At 54.0% G+C, this 20,037-nt stretch overlaps 1 protein-coding gene across 2 annotated transcripts in view; it reads left to right on the top strand.

Moving 5' to 3' along the window:
* The window catches only part of TENT4A (terminal nucleotidyltransferase 4A), a 44,731-nt gene that overhangs the window by 21,758 nt on the left and 2,936 nt on the right, over positions 1 to 20,037 (top strand). For both annotated transcript variants that reach the window (XM_053202272.1, XM_027073191.2), the window contains exons 2-11: positions 5,452 to 5,575; positions 6,129 to 6,175; positions 7,100 to 7,220; positions 9,409 to 9,516; positions 10,691 to 10,819; positions 13,175 to 13,388; positions 15,556 to 15,682; positions 16,711 to 16,811; positions 17,418 to 17,590; positions 18,013 to 18,171. In XM_053202272.1, coding sequence (XP_053058247.1) covers positions 5,452 to 5,575; positions 6,129 to 6,175; positions 7,100 to 7,220; positions 9,409 to 9,516; positions 10,691 to 10,819; positions 13,175 to 13,388; positions 15,556 to 15,682; positions 16,711 to 16,811; positions 17,418 to 17,590; positions 18,013 to 18,171 — 1,303 coding nt within the window. The remainder of the gene's footprint in view (positions 1 to 5,451; positions 5,576 to 6,128; positions 6,176 to 7,099; positions 7,221 to 9,408; positions 9,517 to 10,690; positions 10,820 to 13,174; positions 13,389 to 15,555; positions 15,683 to 16,710; positions 16,812 to 17,417; positions 17,591 to 18,012; positions 18,172 to 20,037) is intronic.

The following is a 20,037-nucleotide window of genomic DNA, read 5'->3' as shown; positions in this document are numbered from 1 at the left end:
TTGCTTGCTTGCTTGTTTTATTTTTTAGATTCTACATATAAGTGAAATCATATGCTGTTTGTCTTTATCTGACTCACTTCACATAACATGCCCTTCAGGTCCATCCTGTGGTCACAGATGGCAAGATGTCGCTCTTTTCTGTGGCCGAGTAATATTCCGTTGTGTAGGTCCGCCACATGTTTGTCCATTGGTCTGTCAGAGGACACTTGAGCTGCCTCCACGTGTTGTCTGTACAGACGGCCAACAGACATGCGAAGAGGTGCCCAAATGCAAATCAAAACCATGATGAGATACCACGTGTCAGAATGGCTGGTACCAAAAGCACAAGAAATAACCAGTGTTGGCGCGAACGTGGAGGGAAGGGAACCCTGTGCACCGTCGCTGGGAACGTCAGTTGGTGCAGCCACTGTGGAGAGCAGCGTGGGGGCTCCTTAAATGCGTACAGAACTACCCTCTGATCCAGCAATCCCTCTGCCGGGTATTTGCCCAAAGGAAACGAGGACGGTGCTGTGAAAAGATCTGTGCCTCCCTGTGTTCTTTTGCAGCATTATTTACCACAGTGTGTTTTTGTCCACTTGGGCTCTGGTTGGAGGGTTGTGTGCGCCTGGTGGAGCCCCGCAAGCAAGACCGATCCTTGGGTGGGGGGGTCACTTCTGCTTTCGGGGGCTGCCAGGTCCTCCAAGGGCGAGAAGAGGGAGGATCTGGGGGATGAGACGGAGCCCGTGCGTGCAGTTCTGGGAAAGCTCGACAAGTGTGCCCTAAGTGGGGCTGCCCCTGCCTGCCCCGTGTCTCATTTAGCCTGTCTTGGGGGGAGTCAGGAAGCGGCCGCCAGGGCCGCGCAAGAGGCCCTCTAGTTCGCGTGTGGCTGTTTAGATTTACATTCAGGCAGATTAGAGCCCCGGGTCCGCGGTTGTGCACGTGCAGTACTACGTCCCGGGTGCTCAGTGGCCCTCGCACAGCACGTGCCATCCCCACGGCCAACCGTGTGGGGAGCAGGTACCCCTCCTTCCCTGGAGGCGGCCTTGGTACCTGTGCGCCCCTCGCCGGTCTGCTCTGGGAGACCTCTCCCGGAGTCCACTGCCTCGTGTGGGGCAGATGGGAGGCTTGACTCGATACCCTCTTTTTTTTTCAGGGCATCTATATTCATCGTTAGAAAATGCACAAGGCAAAGAGAACTTAAAAATCACACTCTGGTCATCTAAAATGCAGTTGACTCTTTTGTGTTCATTTTTTAATTTGTATGATGAGCACGTTCTTGAAAAAAAAAAAAAAACCCAATCTGCATAGAAGTCTTGAGATTCAAAAGTGGACTGTTCTCAGGCCAGCCCATCTGAGTCTCCTGGGTGGGAAACGCTGTGAGCGTCAGCAGGTGGCCTTTTAGACCTTGTCCTGTGCTTAGTGCTGCACACAGGGAGGGGCCGGGCACTCAGACGCAAGTGGGGCCGGGTCTGTTATCAGTCTTTGTACCAGCAGGCTGTCGTGGGATCTTCCTCACCGGGGCACTCACGTCTTGTCTTCCGTGTTCTTAATGAGTGGACAGCGTCTCCTGTGGGACCAGACCTGATGGCCCCAGTCCTGCACTGAGCAGGCCCTGCAGATTCTGGGGGTGGTTCAGGGTCTCAGCACAGGTTTCCGGAAGTGGAGTGACTGGGCTCAGCCTTTTGATAAATTGTCAGCTTACCCCAGAGTATGCCAGGGCCTGGTCTTTCTGCAGAGTCGATTCGTCCTATTTCTGCCATGTGCAGTTGCCGGTCGCTTTTTAATTTGTTTACTGTCAGCATGTTTTTGGAGAGAAGTTCTTCAGTCTCTGTGTTGTGATTGTTGTCGTTTTGTATGAGGGCGTAGAAAGGCCGTCTTCAAGTCCAAGCTGCTGATGGTTCCTTGTGGGTTTTTCCTTCTCATGTTTGGCTTTTTTCACTTAAAAAGTTCCACTCTGCATCTGTATTACATTCTCAAGTGTCGAACAAGGCGGGACTCGTACACCGTTGTTTTTAGGCTCCTGTTCAGGATTCAGTTTGGCTACAGAGAACAGAAGTAATGGAGTGTTGGTGGTCTAGTCTAGATCATGGGGTTGGCCCACTGCATTCACCTGCCCTCCTTGTTCCATACCTGGGGCCTTTCTCGCAACCGATCACGTGGGCCTCTCTTCCCTTAAGAAACCTTGCCAGGAAAACTCATTAAATAATCGTAGTGTCCTGGTGGTTTTGAGATGCCCCCTCTGTGATCCGTTATAGAGGAGATTTTTCTATGATGGTCACAGCACAGAAATTTCCATGGAAGATTTGGAGACCGAATGCTGGTGGCTGACATTGAGCCCTAAGAGATCATGACTAATCGTAGATATGGAGACTTCAGTGTGGTTTTATGTAGATGTCTTGTCAGAGGTGCAATGCCTTTGAGGTTTTGATGTGTGAAAAGAGTGAGCCTCCTCGCTTTTGTTGCTGTGTGGAAATGATCACGTGGACATAAATGATGACGGACGAAACTCTGAACCACTTTGGAGAATTGAGTGTGCCGGTGGATTCAGGGTCGGGAGTAACAGACTAATAAATTGACCTGTGGGGTGTCTGATGCCGGCAATTGGGCCTGTGGCTGATAACACTTCACTGTGAAAGTGTATCGTCGACAACATAAGATGCAGTTTCTTAAAGTGATGAAAACTACGCGTAATGTTAGGCGTGAATAAAATAATTCAAACTTGTATTTAGCCCTGTTTGGAATGTTAAGTTTGGGTGTATTTCATGGGGAATGTAGATGTTAAATGACAAGGTCCTAAGCAAAGCATTCATTTAATCAGAGCTTGCTTTGATTCATCCCACACACTCCAGTCAGATGCTCCCCAGGAACCAGCACTGTTCGGGCGCTGGAGGCCAGGCAGTGAGCGGGGAGGCCCTCGCCACGCTGTGGGAAGGACGCAGGGGGCAGTGAAGGCGGGGGGGGGGGGGGTGGGTGGGAGGGCAGAGGCGTGCTGCCCCCCTTGTCTTGTGTTTTTTGTTTTTTTCTTTTCATGTTTATTTTTGAGAGAGAGTGGGGGAGGGGCAGAGGGAATGAGGGAGAGAGGATCTGAGCGGGCTCCGAGCTGTCAGCACAGAGCCCGACTCGGGGCTCCATCTCATAAACCGTGAGATCACCACCTGAGCCGAAGTCGGACGCTTAACCGACTGAGCCACCCAGGCGCCTGTCCTGTGGTGTCTGTTGAATTGCTCTGATGGCACAGTCCTTTTCGGGTTGGGGTTGGGCGGTCGTCCCCTCCCTGCTCAATTCCCCCACCCTCCTCACCCAGTCCTGGGTGCCTCCTCAGCTGAGGGAGGGCTCTGCAAGGATCCTGCTGAGTAAGAGCAAGCAGCCGAGGGGGCTCTTGGGGTCTGCCCACTTGTGGTGATGGCTAGAGTTCCTGTCTGTCTGGCCCACGGTGCCATCGCAGCCCAGAGCACCGTGGTCCCCGCAGCTGGAGGAGTCGCACTGTAGCTCGCCGACCCTGCTCGCCTGCAGAAAGGGCCAGCGGGGGCTTCTCATCCAGTCCCTGCGTGCGCCGGGAGTGCCCTTCTTATTCCCAGAAGGCAAAGCAGGAGTCCTCTTGCTGTCTGGTCTCTGTCACAGCTGTTACCGGTTAGGCCCAACGAAAGCCGCATTTCAGGTCGGTGCGTTGTCAGCGCGTCTTCTCTTCTCGGCAGAACGCGACCCTGAAACCGGGAGGCCTTGTGTTGCACTTGGCACCGCTTCAAGCTCTGGGAACGTGGGCCTGCCCCGACCTCATTGTTCGTCTCTCCTGAAATGTGGGCGGGGGTGGGAGGGGAGACGCCAGGCAGCCCCGTCTTCTGTCTCCAGCCCGTCAGCGGACCTGCGATAAAAGGACACGGTGTGACGCTCGCTGGTGGTGTCTGTGCAGACGACAGCGAGGGGTCCCTCCTGCTCCTTCCTTTTCTGGAGCCTTGAGGGTGATGAGGGCAGAGGCCTGGGACGTCGGGGGCTGAAAGTCTTAGGTTGTCACTTGAGTTGCACGCGGCTTAGAAGGAAGTTGATGGTCCTGGTACCTTCTACCCTGCAGGTGCCGGCCTGCAGTGACGTTTTGGGAAAGTGGCACGCCCCGTTTGCTAGATGTTTTCATGGGTTAGGCGTGTGGGATGTGGATAGAATTCCAGATGCTAGCTTGGGTATTCCCCCTTCTGCGACTTGGGTCGGTCAGCTGTTTAACTTCTCTAGATCTGTGTCTTTATAATTTTGCCTCCAAATTTCATACCTCTGTCATCAGAGGGGTCCTAAGAGGCCCTGGAGCCCGTGTGCTCTTGTGCTGGCTCAGGCAGCAGCGTGCTTGGGTGGGATTTTCTTTTTTTGATTTCCTACGAAGCTGAACATGATAGACGTGATTTTAAGCTCCAGTGGTGGCCTGAATCTAACTGGCCTACATCCAGTGCAGACGTACCCAGGGCAGAGGTGTGGGGGATCGCCGACTGCCAGCTAGAGCCCCCAGCGAGCTTTCAGCGGCCTCCAGGAGCCTGTCAGCCGGCTGCTGAGTGTTAGGAACGGTCGCTGCACAGGGATTTCGGGGGTGCCGGGGCAGAGCTCCAGGCGAGGGAGTGGAGGGCCGATGTGACTCGTGAGGGGATGTGATGCCCCTTGCCTTTGTCACTTGGCACTAACAGGTCCTGTTGAGAAGTGTCGCCGTCTGTCACGCGGACTGTTCCGCTAGCTGTCGCGCTAACGTTATGTTGTTATCGAGCAGATTCTATCTTGTCATTTCTTTCTTCACTGATCAGACTTAGAGAGGAAGTAGGTGAATTGGATTTGTTTTGCTTCCCAGGATTAGATCACCTGCCCCATAATTTAATCCCTGAAAGTGACTGAGGATGACCGTATCTCCCTCCTGCAGGAGGAGGCTTCCGTGTAGATCCTTGGCCCTGAAACCAAGCTCCATGAGCCAGGGTCTGCCACGGGATGGGCTTTTCCGGCCGCTACTTAAGGAGATCTCTGTTAAGGGAGAGAGGGCCTCGCACTGGCACCGCACCCGCGTCTGCTTGTGGGCCTCCTGGTCAGCCGGCGCCTTTGGGGGGTGTACCCCCAAGTGTGGTGGCAAGGGCGAGGGGGCTCTCGTCCCCGGGGTGCGGTGGGATCGGAGGCCTGGATGCCAGGCCGGCCCCGCTCTGTGCTCTGTGGACGGGCTTCCCTCGGCTTCTGAACGTGGTCCCCGCGGGGATTGTTCTGGAGGGTCCTGCAGGGCCAAGAGGAAGCCTCTGTGTCCTGGCAGACTTCCCCGAGTCTGCCCGTGGCGGCCAGGCGTGCCGGGCCGCCGTCGCCCACGGCGTGTTCATTCCGTCCTGTGCTTGCCGAGGGGAGAAGAGCTGGGGTGCTCTGGGCCCAACGGCTGTTCCAGAGTCCTGTTGATCGAACAGCAGAGCGGACGTGGTTGACTTTCAGAGCAATAACGCGTGTGTTTTCTCTTTTGTCCACCAGACTTCATGAGGAAATAATTGACTTTTATAACTTCATGTCCCCTTGTCCTGAAGAAGCAGCCATGAGACGGGAGGTGGTGAAACGGATCGAAACGGTGGTTAAGGACCTCTGGCCAGCAGCTGATGTGGGTGCCCTGTTCACTGTGCTTCTGTGTCAGGCCGGGGCCTGGGCTCTCCTTGCCCGGGGCCGTGCTTCCCCAGGGGCGGCCCTGGGGGGGCGGGCAGCAGGCATCACCCAGGAGTTTGTTAGAAATGCACGTTCCCAGGCCCCCGCCTTGCACCTTCCGGACTCCGAAATCCGACCCCTTGCCCTCACTCCGCAAGCGTCCTGTGCCCACAGCACCCATCCTGATGTGGGCCCCCCTCCTGATGGCTGGGCTGGTGGAGGGCGCAGCGGGGTGGGGGGGTCCCCATGGGCACGGGCGGCCACTGCATTCCCTTCCTCTTGGAAGATGACCTCCCACACGGTTGTCTTTCAACCTCTGCGCCCTGGGGTTGGAGGGTTTGAAAGCAGCTCTGAAAAGTCCTCTGCTCTGAGCACTTGTGGGAAAGGCCAGTAATTGTTTCATCTCTCAATTTTGAGCTTTAAAAAATTCTTCTGCAGGGGGGTATGGGGGGGGTGGAGGGCTGCCTGCTCGCACTGGCCTGTGCTGTAAGACGACCACTCTTTTCTTTCAGGTACAGATATTCGGCAGCTTTAGTACAGGCCTCTATCTTCCCACGAGGTGAGTACCAGGCTGCCCTGCACAGGCCGGCCCGACGGCCACTCAGCTGGGGCAGGCGACATCTGAGTGTGCAGTCAGGGCTAAATGCAGGCTCCTCATATTCAGATCCCAGGCTAGAAACGTAAGCTAAAGGAAGAGACGGCAGCACAGAGGGAACAGGGCAGGAAATAACGTTTAATCTAGTGTTATAATAACTGATTGTATTTCCCCTCTTGCGCTTGATTTGGGGTGTCGCAGAAATGCTGGCCATTAGGAATGTAAAGATGAGCGGGAGGGCCATGGGAAGACAACGCAGTAGAGAAAACTGAAAGTTTGGGTGTGTTTTTGAAAACTGATCTGATGTTTCAATGAAGATTCCAGCAGAATTCTATTCAAGCAGTATTTTGTATTTGTATTTAATTGAAAAGCAGCCAACGAGGTAGCCTCCTAAAGTTGTGCTTCAGTATTTCCTCGTCAAGAACTATCTTGATACCCAGATCAGTTTTATGTGCAGTGTTTCGTTAACAGCTTATTTTCTCCGAACCCACTGTTAACACTTGGAGACTAAACAGGGCCGTAATCCCAGGATTTGGGGTAGCCGTGGCAGGGCCCGGAGGGAACAGAACAGATCCTGGGTACCCAGGAGCCACAGGTCAGCCAGAGTGGTGCAGTGTAGACAACAGTGTAGACGGAGGGCCAGGAAACCTCCGAGGAGCGTTTCAACCTCCTTACTTACCTGAGGATGCTGGGAGGTTCTTCCCGCCTCTCGGCTCTCTGCCCACACGTTACCAGCAGCTGCACACCGCGTTTTCTCTCCCTCAGAGGGATGTGCTCGGTGGGGGTGGGTGTGCCCCTTGAAGGAGTTGTGAGCGTGTGCCCCACGTGCGCGTGTTACTGCACAGTGATGTGAGCGGGTGGCTCATGGTCACGTGTTCTTCTGTCCAGCGACATCGACTTAGTGGTCTTTGGGAAATGGGAGCGCCCTCCTCTGCAGCTGTTGGAGCAGGCCCTGCGGAAGCACAACGTGGCTGAGCCGTGCTCCATCAAAGTCCTTGACAAAGCGACGGTAAGTGCGGGTGGCTCGGGCCCCTCAGCCCCGGTTGGCGCTTTCGCACACCTGCCAGCTGCGGTGACTCTCCTGTGTCTGAGCTCACGCTGTTTCCGGGGGTCACCGCGTAGGGTTCTGAAGAGTTCTCTACTTCCGGTGTAAATGTAGCCGTGTTCGAGTAGTTAGGACTACCAGCTGAGCACGTATCTCATGGCACGTTGTGAGAGCATCACACGGTACTTGGCGCTGAAGTGCATGCTTGGGCCAGGGCCAGCCTCTGTCCGGATGCGTGAGGAACCGATGCGTTCCTGTGCTGCCCAGTCTCGCTCCCGTAGCCCAGTGATTAAAACACGGCGTTTGTTACACAGAAGACAATGACCGTTTGCCGGCTTCTAGTTAAGCAAGAACCTGCCCATTCCTTTCATCGTTCAGACACGTACCTGTGGAGACCTTTTATCTCGGGGACAAGTTGCAAGATGCAGGTGCTCTGACGTGCACTCATCCAGGTTTACCCAAGTCCAGGTCTGGGGCACGCACTGCTCGGGCCCTCGACTCTCACTGGCCCCTCGCGTGGTGCCTCTCAGAGCCCCCCCGCCCTGCCCTCTGGGGCTCTGCCGTTTGTCCTTGACGGGAACGAGATGGCGGTGGTCTCTGACCAGTGTCCAGGTTAGATGCAGAGGAGCTGAAGAAGGCCCTGGTTGCCCTTGGCTCGGAGCACGGGGCGGACAGACGGTCCAGTCGGTGTCACAGGAGCTGCTGTGCACACCTCTCCCTCCGCTGCCAGGGGCCCGGTGTAGACTTCAGGGGAACCGAGCCACGTGGGTCCGGCACTGCTCGGTTCTCTAAGCATGAGCTGACGCCGGGCCGCCTTTTCTGCTGGTGGCCTCACCTGCTTCTCGTCCCAGGCTCCGGAGGCCAGCCTGAGAGTGGTGTTTAAGAAGGAAGCTTGTCTGTATTGAGCGACCGAGAAATAAGTATGGTGGTATTGTCGCTAATCTCTAGAATCTGTGAGTGTGTAGGAGGGTGTGTGTGTGTGGGGGGTGGGTGGGTGTGGGTGTGTGTGTGTAAGCCAGGCGAGCACCGGGAGGGGTTTTGGGAAAGCGTCCCGTGAGTGTAGACAAGGAGGTGCCATGCCCAGCGGTGATGGGGAGCAGGGATTGTTCATGAGGAATTGACTGTGCTGTGGACACGTGGGCTCCTTCTGAAACACCGTCTGGGAAGTTCTTTGGGAAAGCATTTTGTTTTTCTGCCCTCTTGGACCACACTCGCTGCAGCTGCCCGTGCTTGCTGGTCTTGCTGGTCTCCAGGAGTCACAGTCACCACCCGCTGGCCCATCCCTGTCACATCCCTGTGTGGCCTTGGCAGTTTCCTGCCAGGTGTGTTTCAGGGCCCAGAAGAGGTGCGCACCCTGTATCCAGACCTTTAATTAGACCAGTCGTTTTGGTGAGGGAAAGTGCTTTTTTGTTGCTTCCAGGCTGCCTTTTGTTCTGGAAGTACACAATTCATTTTCTGTGGGGGGTGGGGTGGGGAGGGGTGTGGTCAGTATGGCTGCTTGGGCAGCCCTCACGAGGCAGGTTTTGAGCACCTTTATGATGAGAACCTTTCCAGTCTAGCTTCTTAACTCTGGGTTTTCAGGAAAGTGTTTTTTTGTGTTTTGTTTGTTTTGCTTTTTTGTTTTGCTTTGGTTTTGTTTTTTAGTTAAATTGTCTTAGTGAAAACCCAAAGTAGGATTGTTTGGAGAAACATCAGCACGAAACATAATTTAAAAGCTGGCTTTGGAGTTCCTTTGAGCGTTTGCAAAAATTCTCGCAAACATAATTTGGGGACCTGGAGTGTCGCCCCATCACCAGGTGCCCCCGGGGGCGGGACAAGAACTTAGCCAGCTTCTCCGTGTGGAGCCCAAGCCTTCTCGCAGGTAGTGGCCATGACTGATGCTGAGTCCGGCCAAGAGGGCCGGGCAGAGGTGAGCACCGGCTGTTGTCGGGGGGTTTGGAGGAGGGTCTGGGGCTCCAGGGACCCATGAGGTCAAGGTTCACACTGCAAAATCTCTTTTCTTCTTTAAAGCCTGGGACTCATGATCTCTCAGCTCTTTTGTGAGTTAGAAAAGAAAACCCCTCTGTACAAGTTCGGAAACATTTTGATATCAGACTGTGGTGAATGTTGGCCAGTAGAACCTAGTTGTTTTTTTAAAATTCAATCTCTGCAGGTACCGATAATAAAGCTCACAGACCAGGAGACTGAAGTTAAAGTCGACATCAGCTTTAACATGGAGACTGGGGTCCGGGCAGCGGAGCTCATCAAGAATTACATGAAGGTGCTGTCGTCCGCGTTAGCGCTGTAAAAACGGGCCTTGTTACATCAGCATCTCACTTTAAACTCTGTGATAGTCTTCATGATAAAGGCAATACAGTTGAATTACTTATCTCCGATATTATTTCTAGAGATGCTTTGAAATTGTGTAGCTCTTTTGTAAGTTTTTACTTTCCACGCTGACCAGGAAGTAGAGTGTTATTTTAGAGAGCTTGGTTAAAATGTTCTTTCTCATTATTACAAACTGACCATCCCTGGAGCTCAGTGTGCCTGATTTGCAAGGGTAGTTTACCGGAAGTGGAAGACGTCCTGATGTAGTTTGCTTACTTTGGATTGTCTCAGTGCCTGAGGGCGGGGTAGCCGACTTGTTCACTGAGCCCAGCAGGTGTGGGGGGGTCCAATGCGACAGGCGGTCTTTCCCTCCTGTTACAGGGAAAGAGGTGAAGCCCCTCACAGAGGCAACCCCAGTGTCACCGTCTGGACGCTGCCTCTTCCTGCAGGCCCAGGGACTCTGGTCCTTCAGTTGTTCCCTTTCCTCTGCCACAGCAGAACGTGAAAAACAACAGCAGCTTCCACACTGTCTCCCCACTACCCCCACCCCTCACCCCCCCACCCCCCACCCCCCTGCTTCTCCAGCCTCTGCATTTCCTTGTTCCCTTCACCCTGCTCTCCGTGGCCCTCTGCTCCTGTCCTCCCGACTCATGAGCTGCACACACACACCCCACTTGGTCCTCTCTGGGTGCCTCGGGTGTTGTTTCCGGGTTCTTCTGGCTCACTGCCACATCCCTCCTCTCCGCCTCCTCGCCCCCTACCCTGCACCTGTCACAGGGCAAGCCGGGCCATGGGAAATCATTTGAAGGAATACACTCATTGTTCCCTGACCTCCTCTTTGGGGATTGTTCATGCAAGTGTCCCTACCTCATCCCTGCAGAACCATAACCCGGGATGTGGCTCTTGGTGGGGGGTGGGGTATGTCTTAATAAGCCCCTCACATAATGAATTCTCAGGCCCCTAAAGTTTGAGGATGACGGGCCCAGAGCCTTCCAAGTGGCAAGAGGATTAAGCTTTTCTTCCTACTATGTGAAATTGGCTATGTGAAATCTTTAAAGGTATATTAACTAACCAATATTTTCTCTCTCCCTCTTTTTTTTTTTTTTTTTTTTTTTTGGAATTTACAGAAATATTCATTGCTGCCTTACTTGATTTTAGTATTGAAACAGTTCCTCCTGCAGAGGGACCTGAATGAAGTTTTTACAGGTGGAATTAGCTCATACAGCCTAATTTTAATGGCCATTAGCTTTCTACAGGTGAGTGTGTGTTCTCTCTAGAGACCTTGACACTGAGACTTTGTAGGAGTAGATGCTTCCGTGATGTTCCAGAGTCCCTGCTCCATGCTCCCACGGTCCTTGCTGCCCTTTACTCCTCTGTGTTCCCGTCCAGGAGAAATGAACCTCTGATTGTCAAGACAAAATTATTTTGATGAATGCTTCTTTCATTTCTGTCCTTTATAGGTTATTTTTTTAATTGATTGAGCTGCTACAGGGAGGGCAGGCTTGTCTGGTCAGAGCAGTCAGGCGTGCATCAGTCTGAACTCGAGGACTCCGTACATGTGGATGCTCTCGTGCCTCGATAGACCATAAAAAGCTGGTTTTCTTGGTTACTAACTGTGGCTTATTAAAAATTTGTCGCAGAAAAAAATTGGGTACCATATACAATTGAAAAAGTTGCTGAAAAGAGAGTCTTTTTTCTCAGATTGACAAGACACAAATACTTGGTCTTGAATTTTACATTGCCCTTGTTTTGTTGAGGACCGTGGAGCAGCCTGTCAGTAGAAAACCTCCCCGAGTGTTCAATGCTGGGACGTTGATAAACTGTGCTTACACTTGTTACCATGTAAGACGGTTTCTAAGTGAATGGAAACCTAGATGACCCCGTTTACATTTTCTTGAAGGATTCTCTGTTCATCACACAAACCTTGCGTGTGTATTTTAGCTGTGCCGGGCTACTCCTCCGTGTTTACCGTTAATTTTTGTACTTGTGATCGTGCTTGGGATTTGATATCCAAGGTTTGACCCCTTTTTCTCTTTATTGTTCATACTGCTGGCTCAAGGCATGGTCACACCGCCTTTCATTAGTCTGACTCCTCTGACTCCGGGGCGCGTCTCTGCTGGAGATGCATTAAGAAGAGCGAGACTGGGATTCCACACCTGTTTTCTTACAGTTTCTTACAGTTTGCTCCCAGCGCTTTGCCTCCACTTTGGCCTCCGTGATGCTGCCCTTGGACCCATTCTTCCCATTATTTTGAACTAAGTACAACCTACTGTTCTGATTCCCTCCCGTTTTCCTGATTGGAATTATTTCAGTCGCCTTGTCGTCATGGCTACTGCCTGTTTTTATGGTGCCGGGCACTGGGCTCGGTGCCTCCTGGCACATTCCCCACGGGGTCCCGGGCGCAGTCCTGTGACCCTGCAGAAGGCCACACGCGGTGTGCGTGGGATTGCCACTGGCCTCGTGCCCCCTGCTGCCCGGTGCATCGTGCCGCGAACCTGGGCCCCTAGCAGCATCTGAGTCCATTTCGCGGCCCACAGAGGTGAGAGCCCCAACCTTGCACTGGGTGGCGCTCAGGTACTTGGTTTTGACTGGAGGGCAGGAGCACGAATGCTGCCCTTGTGCCGTTGGCACGTGCACATCCTCAGTTCTTGTGAGCCCCAGAAACACCTGTCGGTGCCAGGAGCTGTCTGTCCTCAGGGACCTGTGTGAGTTTTCAGGAACTGTGGCTTTTACCCGGACGTGGCCGTCATTCTCCAGGCCCGCCCTGGCCGGCGTGATGCCCCGTGTGTCCCGCGGTGGCGCCATGAGCACACGTGCCCACTGAGCCCTCGCAGCCTGGCCAGCAAGGCTGACGGAGTTTTCAATTAATCTGTTTTAATTAATTTAACTATGAATGGCCACACATGGCTTGTGGCTGTCACTGTGGGCAGCGTAGGCCTGCCTCCCGAGCCTCTTAAACCAGGAGGGTATCGAGAGGCTGTGTCCTAGGTTCAGAATAAGTCCGTCACCCGCTTACAGAAAATGGGGCACCAAACTGAGGCTGGCACTAATCCGTGTGACGAGCAGGGATGTAAATTTGGTGTAACTGTTATGACACAGTACTAATCACCTGTACACAGTTAAAATTAATCTCACATTCTGGTTGTATGTCACGCTGTGACACTCTCCGGTCTGATACTGCCCTCTATGGGTTGTATTTTGGAATAACGGAATTAAGGTTGGATGGAGTCTGTAACGTTGCATTCACTGGCCAGAGGACTCTACGTTGTGGAGAAGACGTTCTGCGTATTTATCGGTATTTGCTAATCTGTGGTTAATCACATGTCTGCGTTAGTAGGAAGACGCTCTGTGGGTCACGAATTTCGGAGAATTAAACTGTAATAAAAAAACAGAGATGAGAAGCTTTTATTTCTTCTGAACTCTCTCTGTTGACGAAGGCTCTCCAGGCTCGGTTAGGGCCTCCCCTCTGCTGCTCGGAGCGTCCTCACAGAACTGGTGAGAGCAGGTGCCCCGGAGGGTGTTTCCTTGGAGAGACCTGTAGGTCTCCTGATTTCATGCCATCTATTTAGAAAGTGACTTGAATCCAAATTGTGGATATATTGCTTTTACAGTTGCATCCAAGAATTGATGCCCGGAGAGCTGATGAAAACCTTGGAATGCTTCTTGTAGAATTTTTTGAACTCTACGGAAGAAATTTTAATTACTTGAAAACTGGTATTAGAATAAAAGAAGGAGGTGCCTATATCGCCAAAGAAGAGATCATGAAAGCCATGACCAGTGGGTACAGACCATCGATGCTGTGCATTGAGGACCCTCTGCTGCCAGGTAAGGGCACCTTGCTCCGAGTTAGCTGGTATCTCCAGTGCACGCCGTGGCCGTGGCCGTGGCAGGGCCGGGAGGGGGCATGTCTACAGTCCCTGCAGCCAAGGGCAGTGCACTGGGTTCCAGGCGGGTTCCTACTGTGCTAACAGTTAAGCGGGATACCTTCAGAACTCTTTCGTTTAATGCTTCTAGTTCTTACAACGTCTGAGTTTTGTTTCCATTCCTTGATTAACCAGAAAAATGTAGAAAGTGAAAATTAAGAAAAGTGTATTTTTTATGATTAGTAAAGTATAACATATCCACATATCCATCGTAGACCATTCACTTCTGAGAAGCAGGTCACACAGAAAATGAAAGTGTGCCGCAATCCCCTTCTGTTTTGGCGTGTTATCTCTCCAGGTTTTTCCTACATGGATATTAACATTTATTTTTGTAATCTTACTAATTAAGTGGCCCCCATAATGCACACAGCTTTACAACTCGTCGTTCTAGTTAACAGCGCATCCCAGGCCCCTTTCCTCTGTGCGTAGGCGTGTTCTGCTACAAGGATTGCTGCGCAGACGGTCCTGAGGCGGCCTCCTCTTTCTCCACTTTTATTCCCACGAGCGGATTTGATGGCGCTCATGTCCCCATTAGTGTAGGGACAGTCTTCTTAATCTTTGCTGGTCTAACAGAACCACGTAGTATAAATTTTCATTGAGTTTAGATTTCTTTTTCTTTCTTTTTTTTTTTTTTTTTTTTTACATTATTTATTTTTTGAGAGACATAGAGCACAAGTTAGGGAGGGGCAGAGAGAGAAGGAGACACAGAATCCGAAGCAGGCTCCAGGCTCCAGGCTCCGAGCTGTCAACACAGAGCGTGACGCGGGGCTCAGACTCATGAACCGTGAGATCATGACCTGAGCCGAAATCGGACACCCACCTGACTGAGCCACCCAGGTGCTCCGAATTTAGATTTCTTTCGTGGTTTAGTGAGGTTGACCCAATTTTTATCTATCGATTCCACAAATGTTTATTGAGCATCTATTAGGTGAGACACTGTTCTTACTGTTGGTGATAAAATCAGTGACGGACAGGTGACAGAGAAGGTGGGGGGGCGGGATGTCAGCTCCAGGTACACTGCCCTTCACCTGAGTGGTTCTGGGAGATCCCGCACGAGTGTTAGGGAAGCTTTCCTTGTCATTATGCTGTCCTTTATTTCTCCCCAGCTTGTCTTTCACATCTGTATTTGGCATTTCTTGTTCAGTTACTATATATTTTTTAATGTCCTCAAGTGTAACAGTTTTTTTGTTTTGTTTTGTTTCGGGGCTGCTGGAGTGTGGAATTTACTTCTTAACAGCCTCTTGAAAGGAAATGTGCTGACTGTTCTGTCGTTCATAAATGACGTGACTTAACGCCGTGCTTTTTCTGTAGTGATTCCCCAGCAGTGTAGGAACACGTTTCACGTCTGTTTGTCTGTGTCCAATCAGTTAAGTTGGAGGTATTTCCAGTGTCTTCACTATCTGCTTAAATGTACTTAAAAGAGGAAAGCTCACGTTATCACTGGATTGTATTACCAAATATGGAAAAGGAAAAATCCCAATACTTAGAATGTCTCCTAAAAAAGTCCTGCTTACTTGCATTGTGAAGGATGCTGATTGAAATTCAAAACTGTCCTGTGACAAAAGTTCCTCGACTGTGGCTCACTTGGTGACTTCCCTGTTGGCTCCATGTACCCCGCGCCCGGCCGGTCCTCACCGTGGGAGAGTCTGGGCCTGCGGCCTTCCGCCCCGAAGGGCGGGCTTCCCCGCGGGCCCTGGCGGTGCTGACGGGATTGCTGTGTCTCGGGCCAGCCGCCCGCCTCGTGCACGCCTGGCCAGCACCACCGTGGTCGGTCACAGTCGCTGCCTTGACTCTCTGGTGTCTTTGCCACCTGGGGAGCTGCCTTTTTCACGGACTGTCACTCTGTCTCTGAATGACATTGCACAGAGGTAGACCCGGATCTTAGTCCGCGAACGTCAGGAGATGGCGCCAGTGACGGGCAGCGTGTTGGCAGGCGCCTGGCTCAGCCTTCCTGGTGCGTCCGGAAGTGGGGAGGGCCCGCTGCAGAGTGACTCACGGGAGAAGACGGGAAACATCTGGATCAAGGGCCGGATGTTGGGCAGGGTTTGACAGCTGCCTCTCTCTTTCAGGAAATGACGTGGGCCGCAGTTCCTATGGGGCCATGCAGGTGAAGCAGGTGTTTGACTATGCCTACATTGTTCTCAGTCATGCCGTGTCGCCCCTCGCGAGGTCCTATCCAAACAGAGACTCGGAAAGGTAACGCAAGTCCCCTGTCGCTGTCCTGGGCTCTCGGCCCCAGCGGTGTGGCGGCCACACACCTCGGCCTCCGCGGAGCCGGCCCCGCCTGCCCCGCCTGCCCCGCCTGCCCCTGTCATTGCTTCCGTGAAGTTACTGGCAGATGTGCCCCCGCCTTGTAGCCCAGAAAGATGCTGATGAGGAAGGCCGGGCGGGAGTTCAGGGTGGCTCGACACCGAAACTTTCTTGTTTGGGGACTTGGCGGTTTCTTCAGGGCGTTTGATTTTGGGGAAGTGATTTCTGGCTTTTTAAAACTTGGGAACGTGATGCATTCCCTTGAGGCTGTCTTCAAAATGCACATACTGAGTTCTGAGTGAGTGCGTCTGGGCCTCTGGGCGCACAGGCCCCAGCCCTCCTCCCTGTGCGTGCTCGTTCTTGAGTCTCCATTTCAGAGGACTCTTACGGGTTGTGAGACGTGCCTGCGGCATGGCTGGGAGAGCGGACGGAGTGAGGGGGCGGTGGGAAGGAAGAACAATGAGGTGGTGGCCAGTGCTCGTGGAAACTGTGCCGGACGGGGAGTTTGAGGCCCGGCACTACCGGTGATCGGCTTGTCGAGGGTTTCGAGCCTCATTCCGCGCATGGTGCTCTCCGGCAGGGCTTTCGGCCCGGTGCTGGGTGCTGGGAGCCTCGGCCCTGGCTGCCTCCACAGGGGATAACGCCATGTCCGACCTTCGTGAGTGCTGGGCGGGGACGGGGGGCACTCCCCTGCTTAGACACCTCCTGGAAACCGTCTTTTGTAGGTAGCTGTTGGCCCCGGGACGTCTGTATAAGCGAGCCCACCATTTCTATGCTATGATCTCAAAGCACATCTGGGCTCAAGCATCAGAATTCATATATACTTTGTAAACTTACTTTAGCTTTCTTCTTACTATCTTTCACTTAGCAAAGGGATACGTTGTTAAAAATAGAGAATAGCCGGTCGGAAGGGCTTGTGGGCTCATAGTAGCTGCTGCCCTCCGCTGACCACCCCCCGCCGTGTCCTCCTGCAGCACTCTGGGAAGAATCATCAAGGTCACTCAGGAGGTGATTGACTACCGGAGGTGGATCAAGGAGAAGTGGGGCGGCAAGGCTCCCCCCGCGCCCGAGCCTGGTGAGACTTCTCTGCTTGCATCTGTCACTCGCGCACTTTGGCACCTCGTGTGGCAGTGCCTCTCGGTCCCTCCGTGGTAACTGTCAGACTAAGTGCCTCGTCTTCTGTAACGTAAGAGTTTGCAGCCATGAGATTTAGGCCCCTGGACGTACGACGTGTGCCACACGTGGACTTGTAGCGTCTCTTCTAGTAACTGCACTAAAAATGTGAAAAGAAACAGGTGAAACTCATTTTCATGTATTTTATTCAACTTCTGTTCAACACGCGACGTGTATAAAACATTTTTGAGAGATTTTACTCCCGTGCTGCTGGGCCCGTGAGACCCTGCGTGCACACCGCACACTCCCCAGACACGGGCTGCGTGTTCAGATTTCGTAAGGTTTACAGCTGGAAACTGTTCCCGTAGCCACCTTGTTCTAAGCACAGTTGAAGGTGTCCCAGTGCTGAAACACACAGCTTTAAAAACTAAGAAAATTGAATAAAATTAGGAATTGAATTGGTTGGTCTTGTTCGCACCGGGTCGGGGCCCAGCGGCACCTGTGGCCCTCCACCCCCACCCCCCCCCCACCCTCTCAGTGAGGTCACTCAGGCCTGTCTCCCCCGCAGACGACAGAATTAAGATAAAGGAGCGAATCAGCGCGTGTGACGGGGACCAGCCGCAGCGCCGGGACCCAGAGTCCGCCTACAGCCAGCGCCTGACCCTGTCTCTGCCCAGCCCCCAGCTGCTCTCGTCCGGCTCCTCCACCTCCTCCGTGTCCTCGCTGTCGGGAAGCGACATTGTGAGTGCGCCGGCCGGGAGACGTCTCTGGCTGGCCTTTGAACTCTAGCAGCCCGGGGGTCCTCTCCCCTCTGTGCATGTGTGGGTGGGGGGCACCCCAAGACCGCACCGACGGGTCCCCGCTCTGCCGCGGGCCTCTGCCGACATTCGGGGACCCCGGTCTCCGCGGGCCCCAGGAGCCGGCGTGCTGTCCACACGTCGCTAGGGCGGACGCCCTCGAGTGGTTTTTCAAAGGCTGTCTGGAGACGAAACGTTGACGCGAGGGGTCTCCTGCACGGCTCGAATGCCGTTCCGTCCGGAGACGACTGGAGGCCCCGTTGGGCAGCCTCGGGCTCCTGTGGCGGGGGCCGATGGGCACGTGGGCTCCCGACGTTCGCGTCGGCGCACCCGTCTTCAGCTCCCCGCCGTTGTTCCTGCTTACAGGATTCCGACACGCCGCCCTGCGTGACGCCCAGCGTCTACCAGTTCAGCCTGCAGGCGCCCACCCCCCTGCTGGCCAGCCTGCCCACCGCCTTGCCGATGACGAGCGGCAAAGCCCAGCCCGCCACCTCCAGGACGCTGGTCGTGACAACTAACACTCAGGTACGTGGCCGGCCGGCGCCCGTCCTGGGGGCGGGCCCTGGGACCGGCCGATGCTGTTGAGGCGTAAACGACTCCTGAACTCTGCGGCAGGCACGTTTCTGCCTCGCAGGAAACCCTCGTCTTTCGCGGATTGGTGGGCTGTGACTTGGGTCGTTCTGTGGGAGAGCGCGTCCCCGAGGCCCACTCTACTCTGGGCAGGCGTGCGCTGGGGGGACAGCTGGCCTCCCACCCTGACAGGGCTCTTGACGGGGAGCGGGCCGACCGTCTGTCTCAAGACGCCTCTGAGCCCCGTGTGCGACTGTTGTCGTTGGCGGGTCTGGCGCTGCCCCTGGGCAGGGAGGGGCCGTGGTCTCGGCGTCCTCTCCCGGTCTCCAAAAACTTCGACTCTCTCATGTCACTCATTAGGCAGTATTTATAGGGCTTTTTCTGTTAGAATATGTTTCCTGTTGTTGTTGTTTTTTAATTTAGACAAAACTAGATGTCTGAAAGGTAATCTCAAAAAACACTAAATCTGGTGGCTCTTCCCAATTACACACAATTGAGTACGTGTGTGGAGAAACCCAACACGTGGATTTGCCTTTCAAGAAAGGTCATCTCTACAGTGCGGGTTATGAGGTGAGCGTAGAGGGACGTGGGTGCAAACGTACGGGCTCGTTTCTCTGTGGCTTGGAGCTTTGCCCCGGGAGGGTGTCCTCACAGGACGCGCCCCAGACCGCAGGCCGAGGGCAGCGTGCCGTGACACAGGGTGGCGACGGTGGCAGGCGGGAGGGCCCCGCTAGAGCTCCTGGGAACTGCGTGTGGGTGTAATGCTGAGGCGGCTTCCTGTGCTATGGCGCCTGGGGGGCTCAGTCGGTTAAACGTCCGACTTTTGATTGCAGCTCAGGTCATGATCTCACGGTTCATGAGTTGGAGCCCCACGTCGGCCTCCACACTGTCCACGTGGAGCCTGCTTGGGATTCTCTCTCCCTCCCTTCTCTCTGGCCCTCCCCTGTTCGTACTCTCTCTCTCGATAAATAAACTTAAAAAAAAAATTAAAAACAAAATATATTCTGCCACGAACTCTGGGGGTGGTAGTGGCCACGGTCTTCCTGGATCAGTCATCGGGTCTGACCTTGCCTGAGGCCCCCGGTCCCCCAAAGGCCAGTGCGGCCGCTGCGTGGTGGTCCAGCCAATGCCGACCATGTGATTCTGGCAGGAAGTGCAGGAATGTTTGGGGGATAGGTCGAAGGCCGGGTGCTGGTGCCGTGGTCTGCTCTGTCACTCGTGCTGACAGTGAGTGAGCCTAAAGCTGCGGTGGTTCAGATTTGAAGCCACGGCTTGAGGCCCACTTCGTTTTCTTTCTGAACTTCAGACATTACTTCTAGCAGAGTAACTGAGTAAACCACTCCTGTCTGCAATATCTCGTGCGTGCGGTCTCCATGGAGGTGTCCCCCGCTCGAGACGAAATGGGCACGTGGAGCTGGGGCATGAGTCTGTCAGACCCAGTGGGCTCTTCCCGGTGATGCCAGCTCCTGGGCAGGGCAGAGCGCCCACTGACAAGAGAGAGGGCCCGTGTGCGCTGCAGGCCCCGGTGGGGAGCTTCGTTTGGTAGAGCGTAAGGAAGGGCCACTGCCTGTGTCCGGTGCCCTTGTCGCCCTGCGGCTGCAGGTGTCACAGCCTCAGAGTGCCATCTGGGACACCCCAGCACCTGTCCCGGCAACCTGTTCCAGGCGCTGTTCAGGGTGGGGGCTGCAGTCCCCAGGGGTCTGTGGGGCACACGGAGGATTCTAAGATGTGGGCAGTGCCTTTCTCAACGGTCTGAGAGAGTTCCCAGGGGCACCCTGTGCAGAAACAGAAGCAGTCCAGGGGCCGGAGAGGACGGGGAGG

This window comes from Acinonyx jubatus, chromosome A1 (genome assembly GCF_027475565.1).
Source record: "Acinonyx jubatus isolate Ajub_Pintada_27869175 chromosome A1, VMU_Ajub_asm_v1.0, whole genome shotgun sequence".
NCBI lineage: Eukaryota > Metazoa > Chordata > Mammalia > Carnivora > Felidae > Acinonyx > Acinonyx jubatus.
This window is presented reverse-complemented; position numbering and strand designations above follow the sequence as displayed.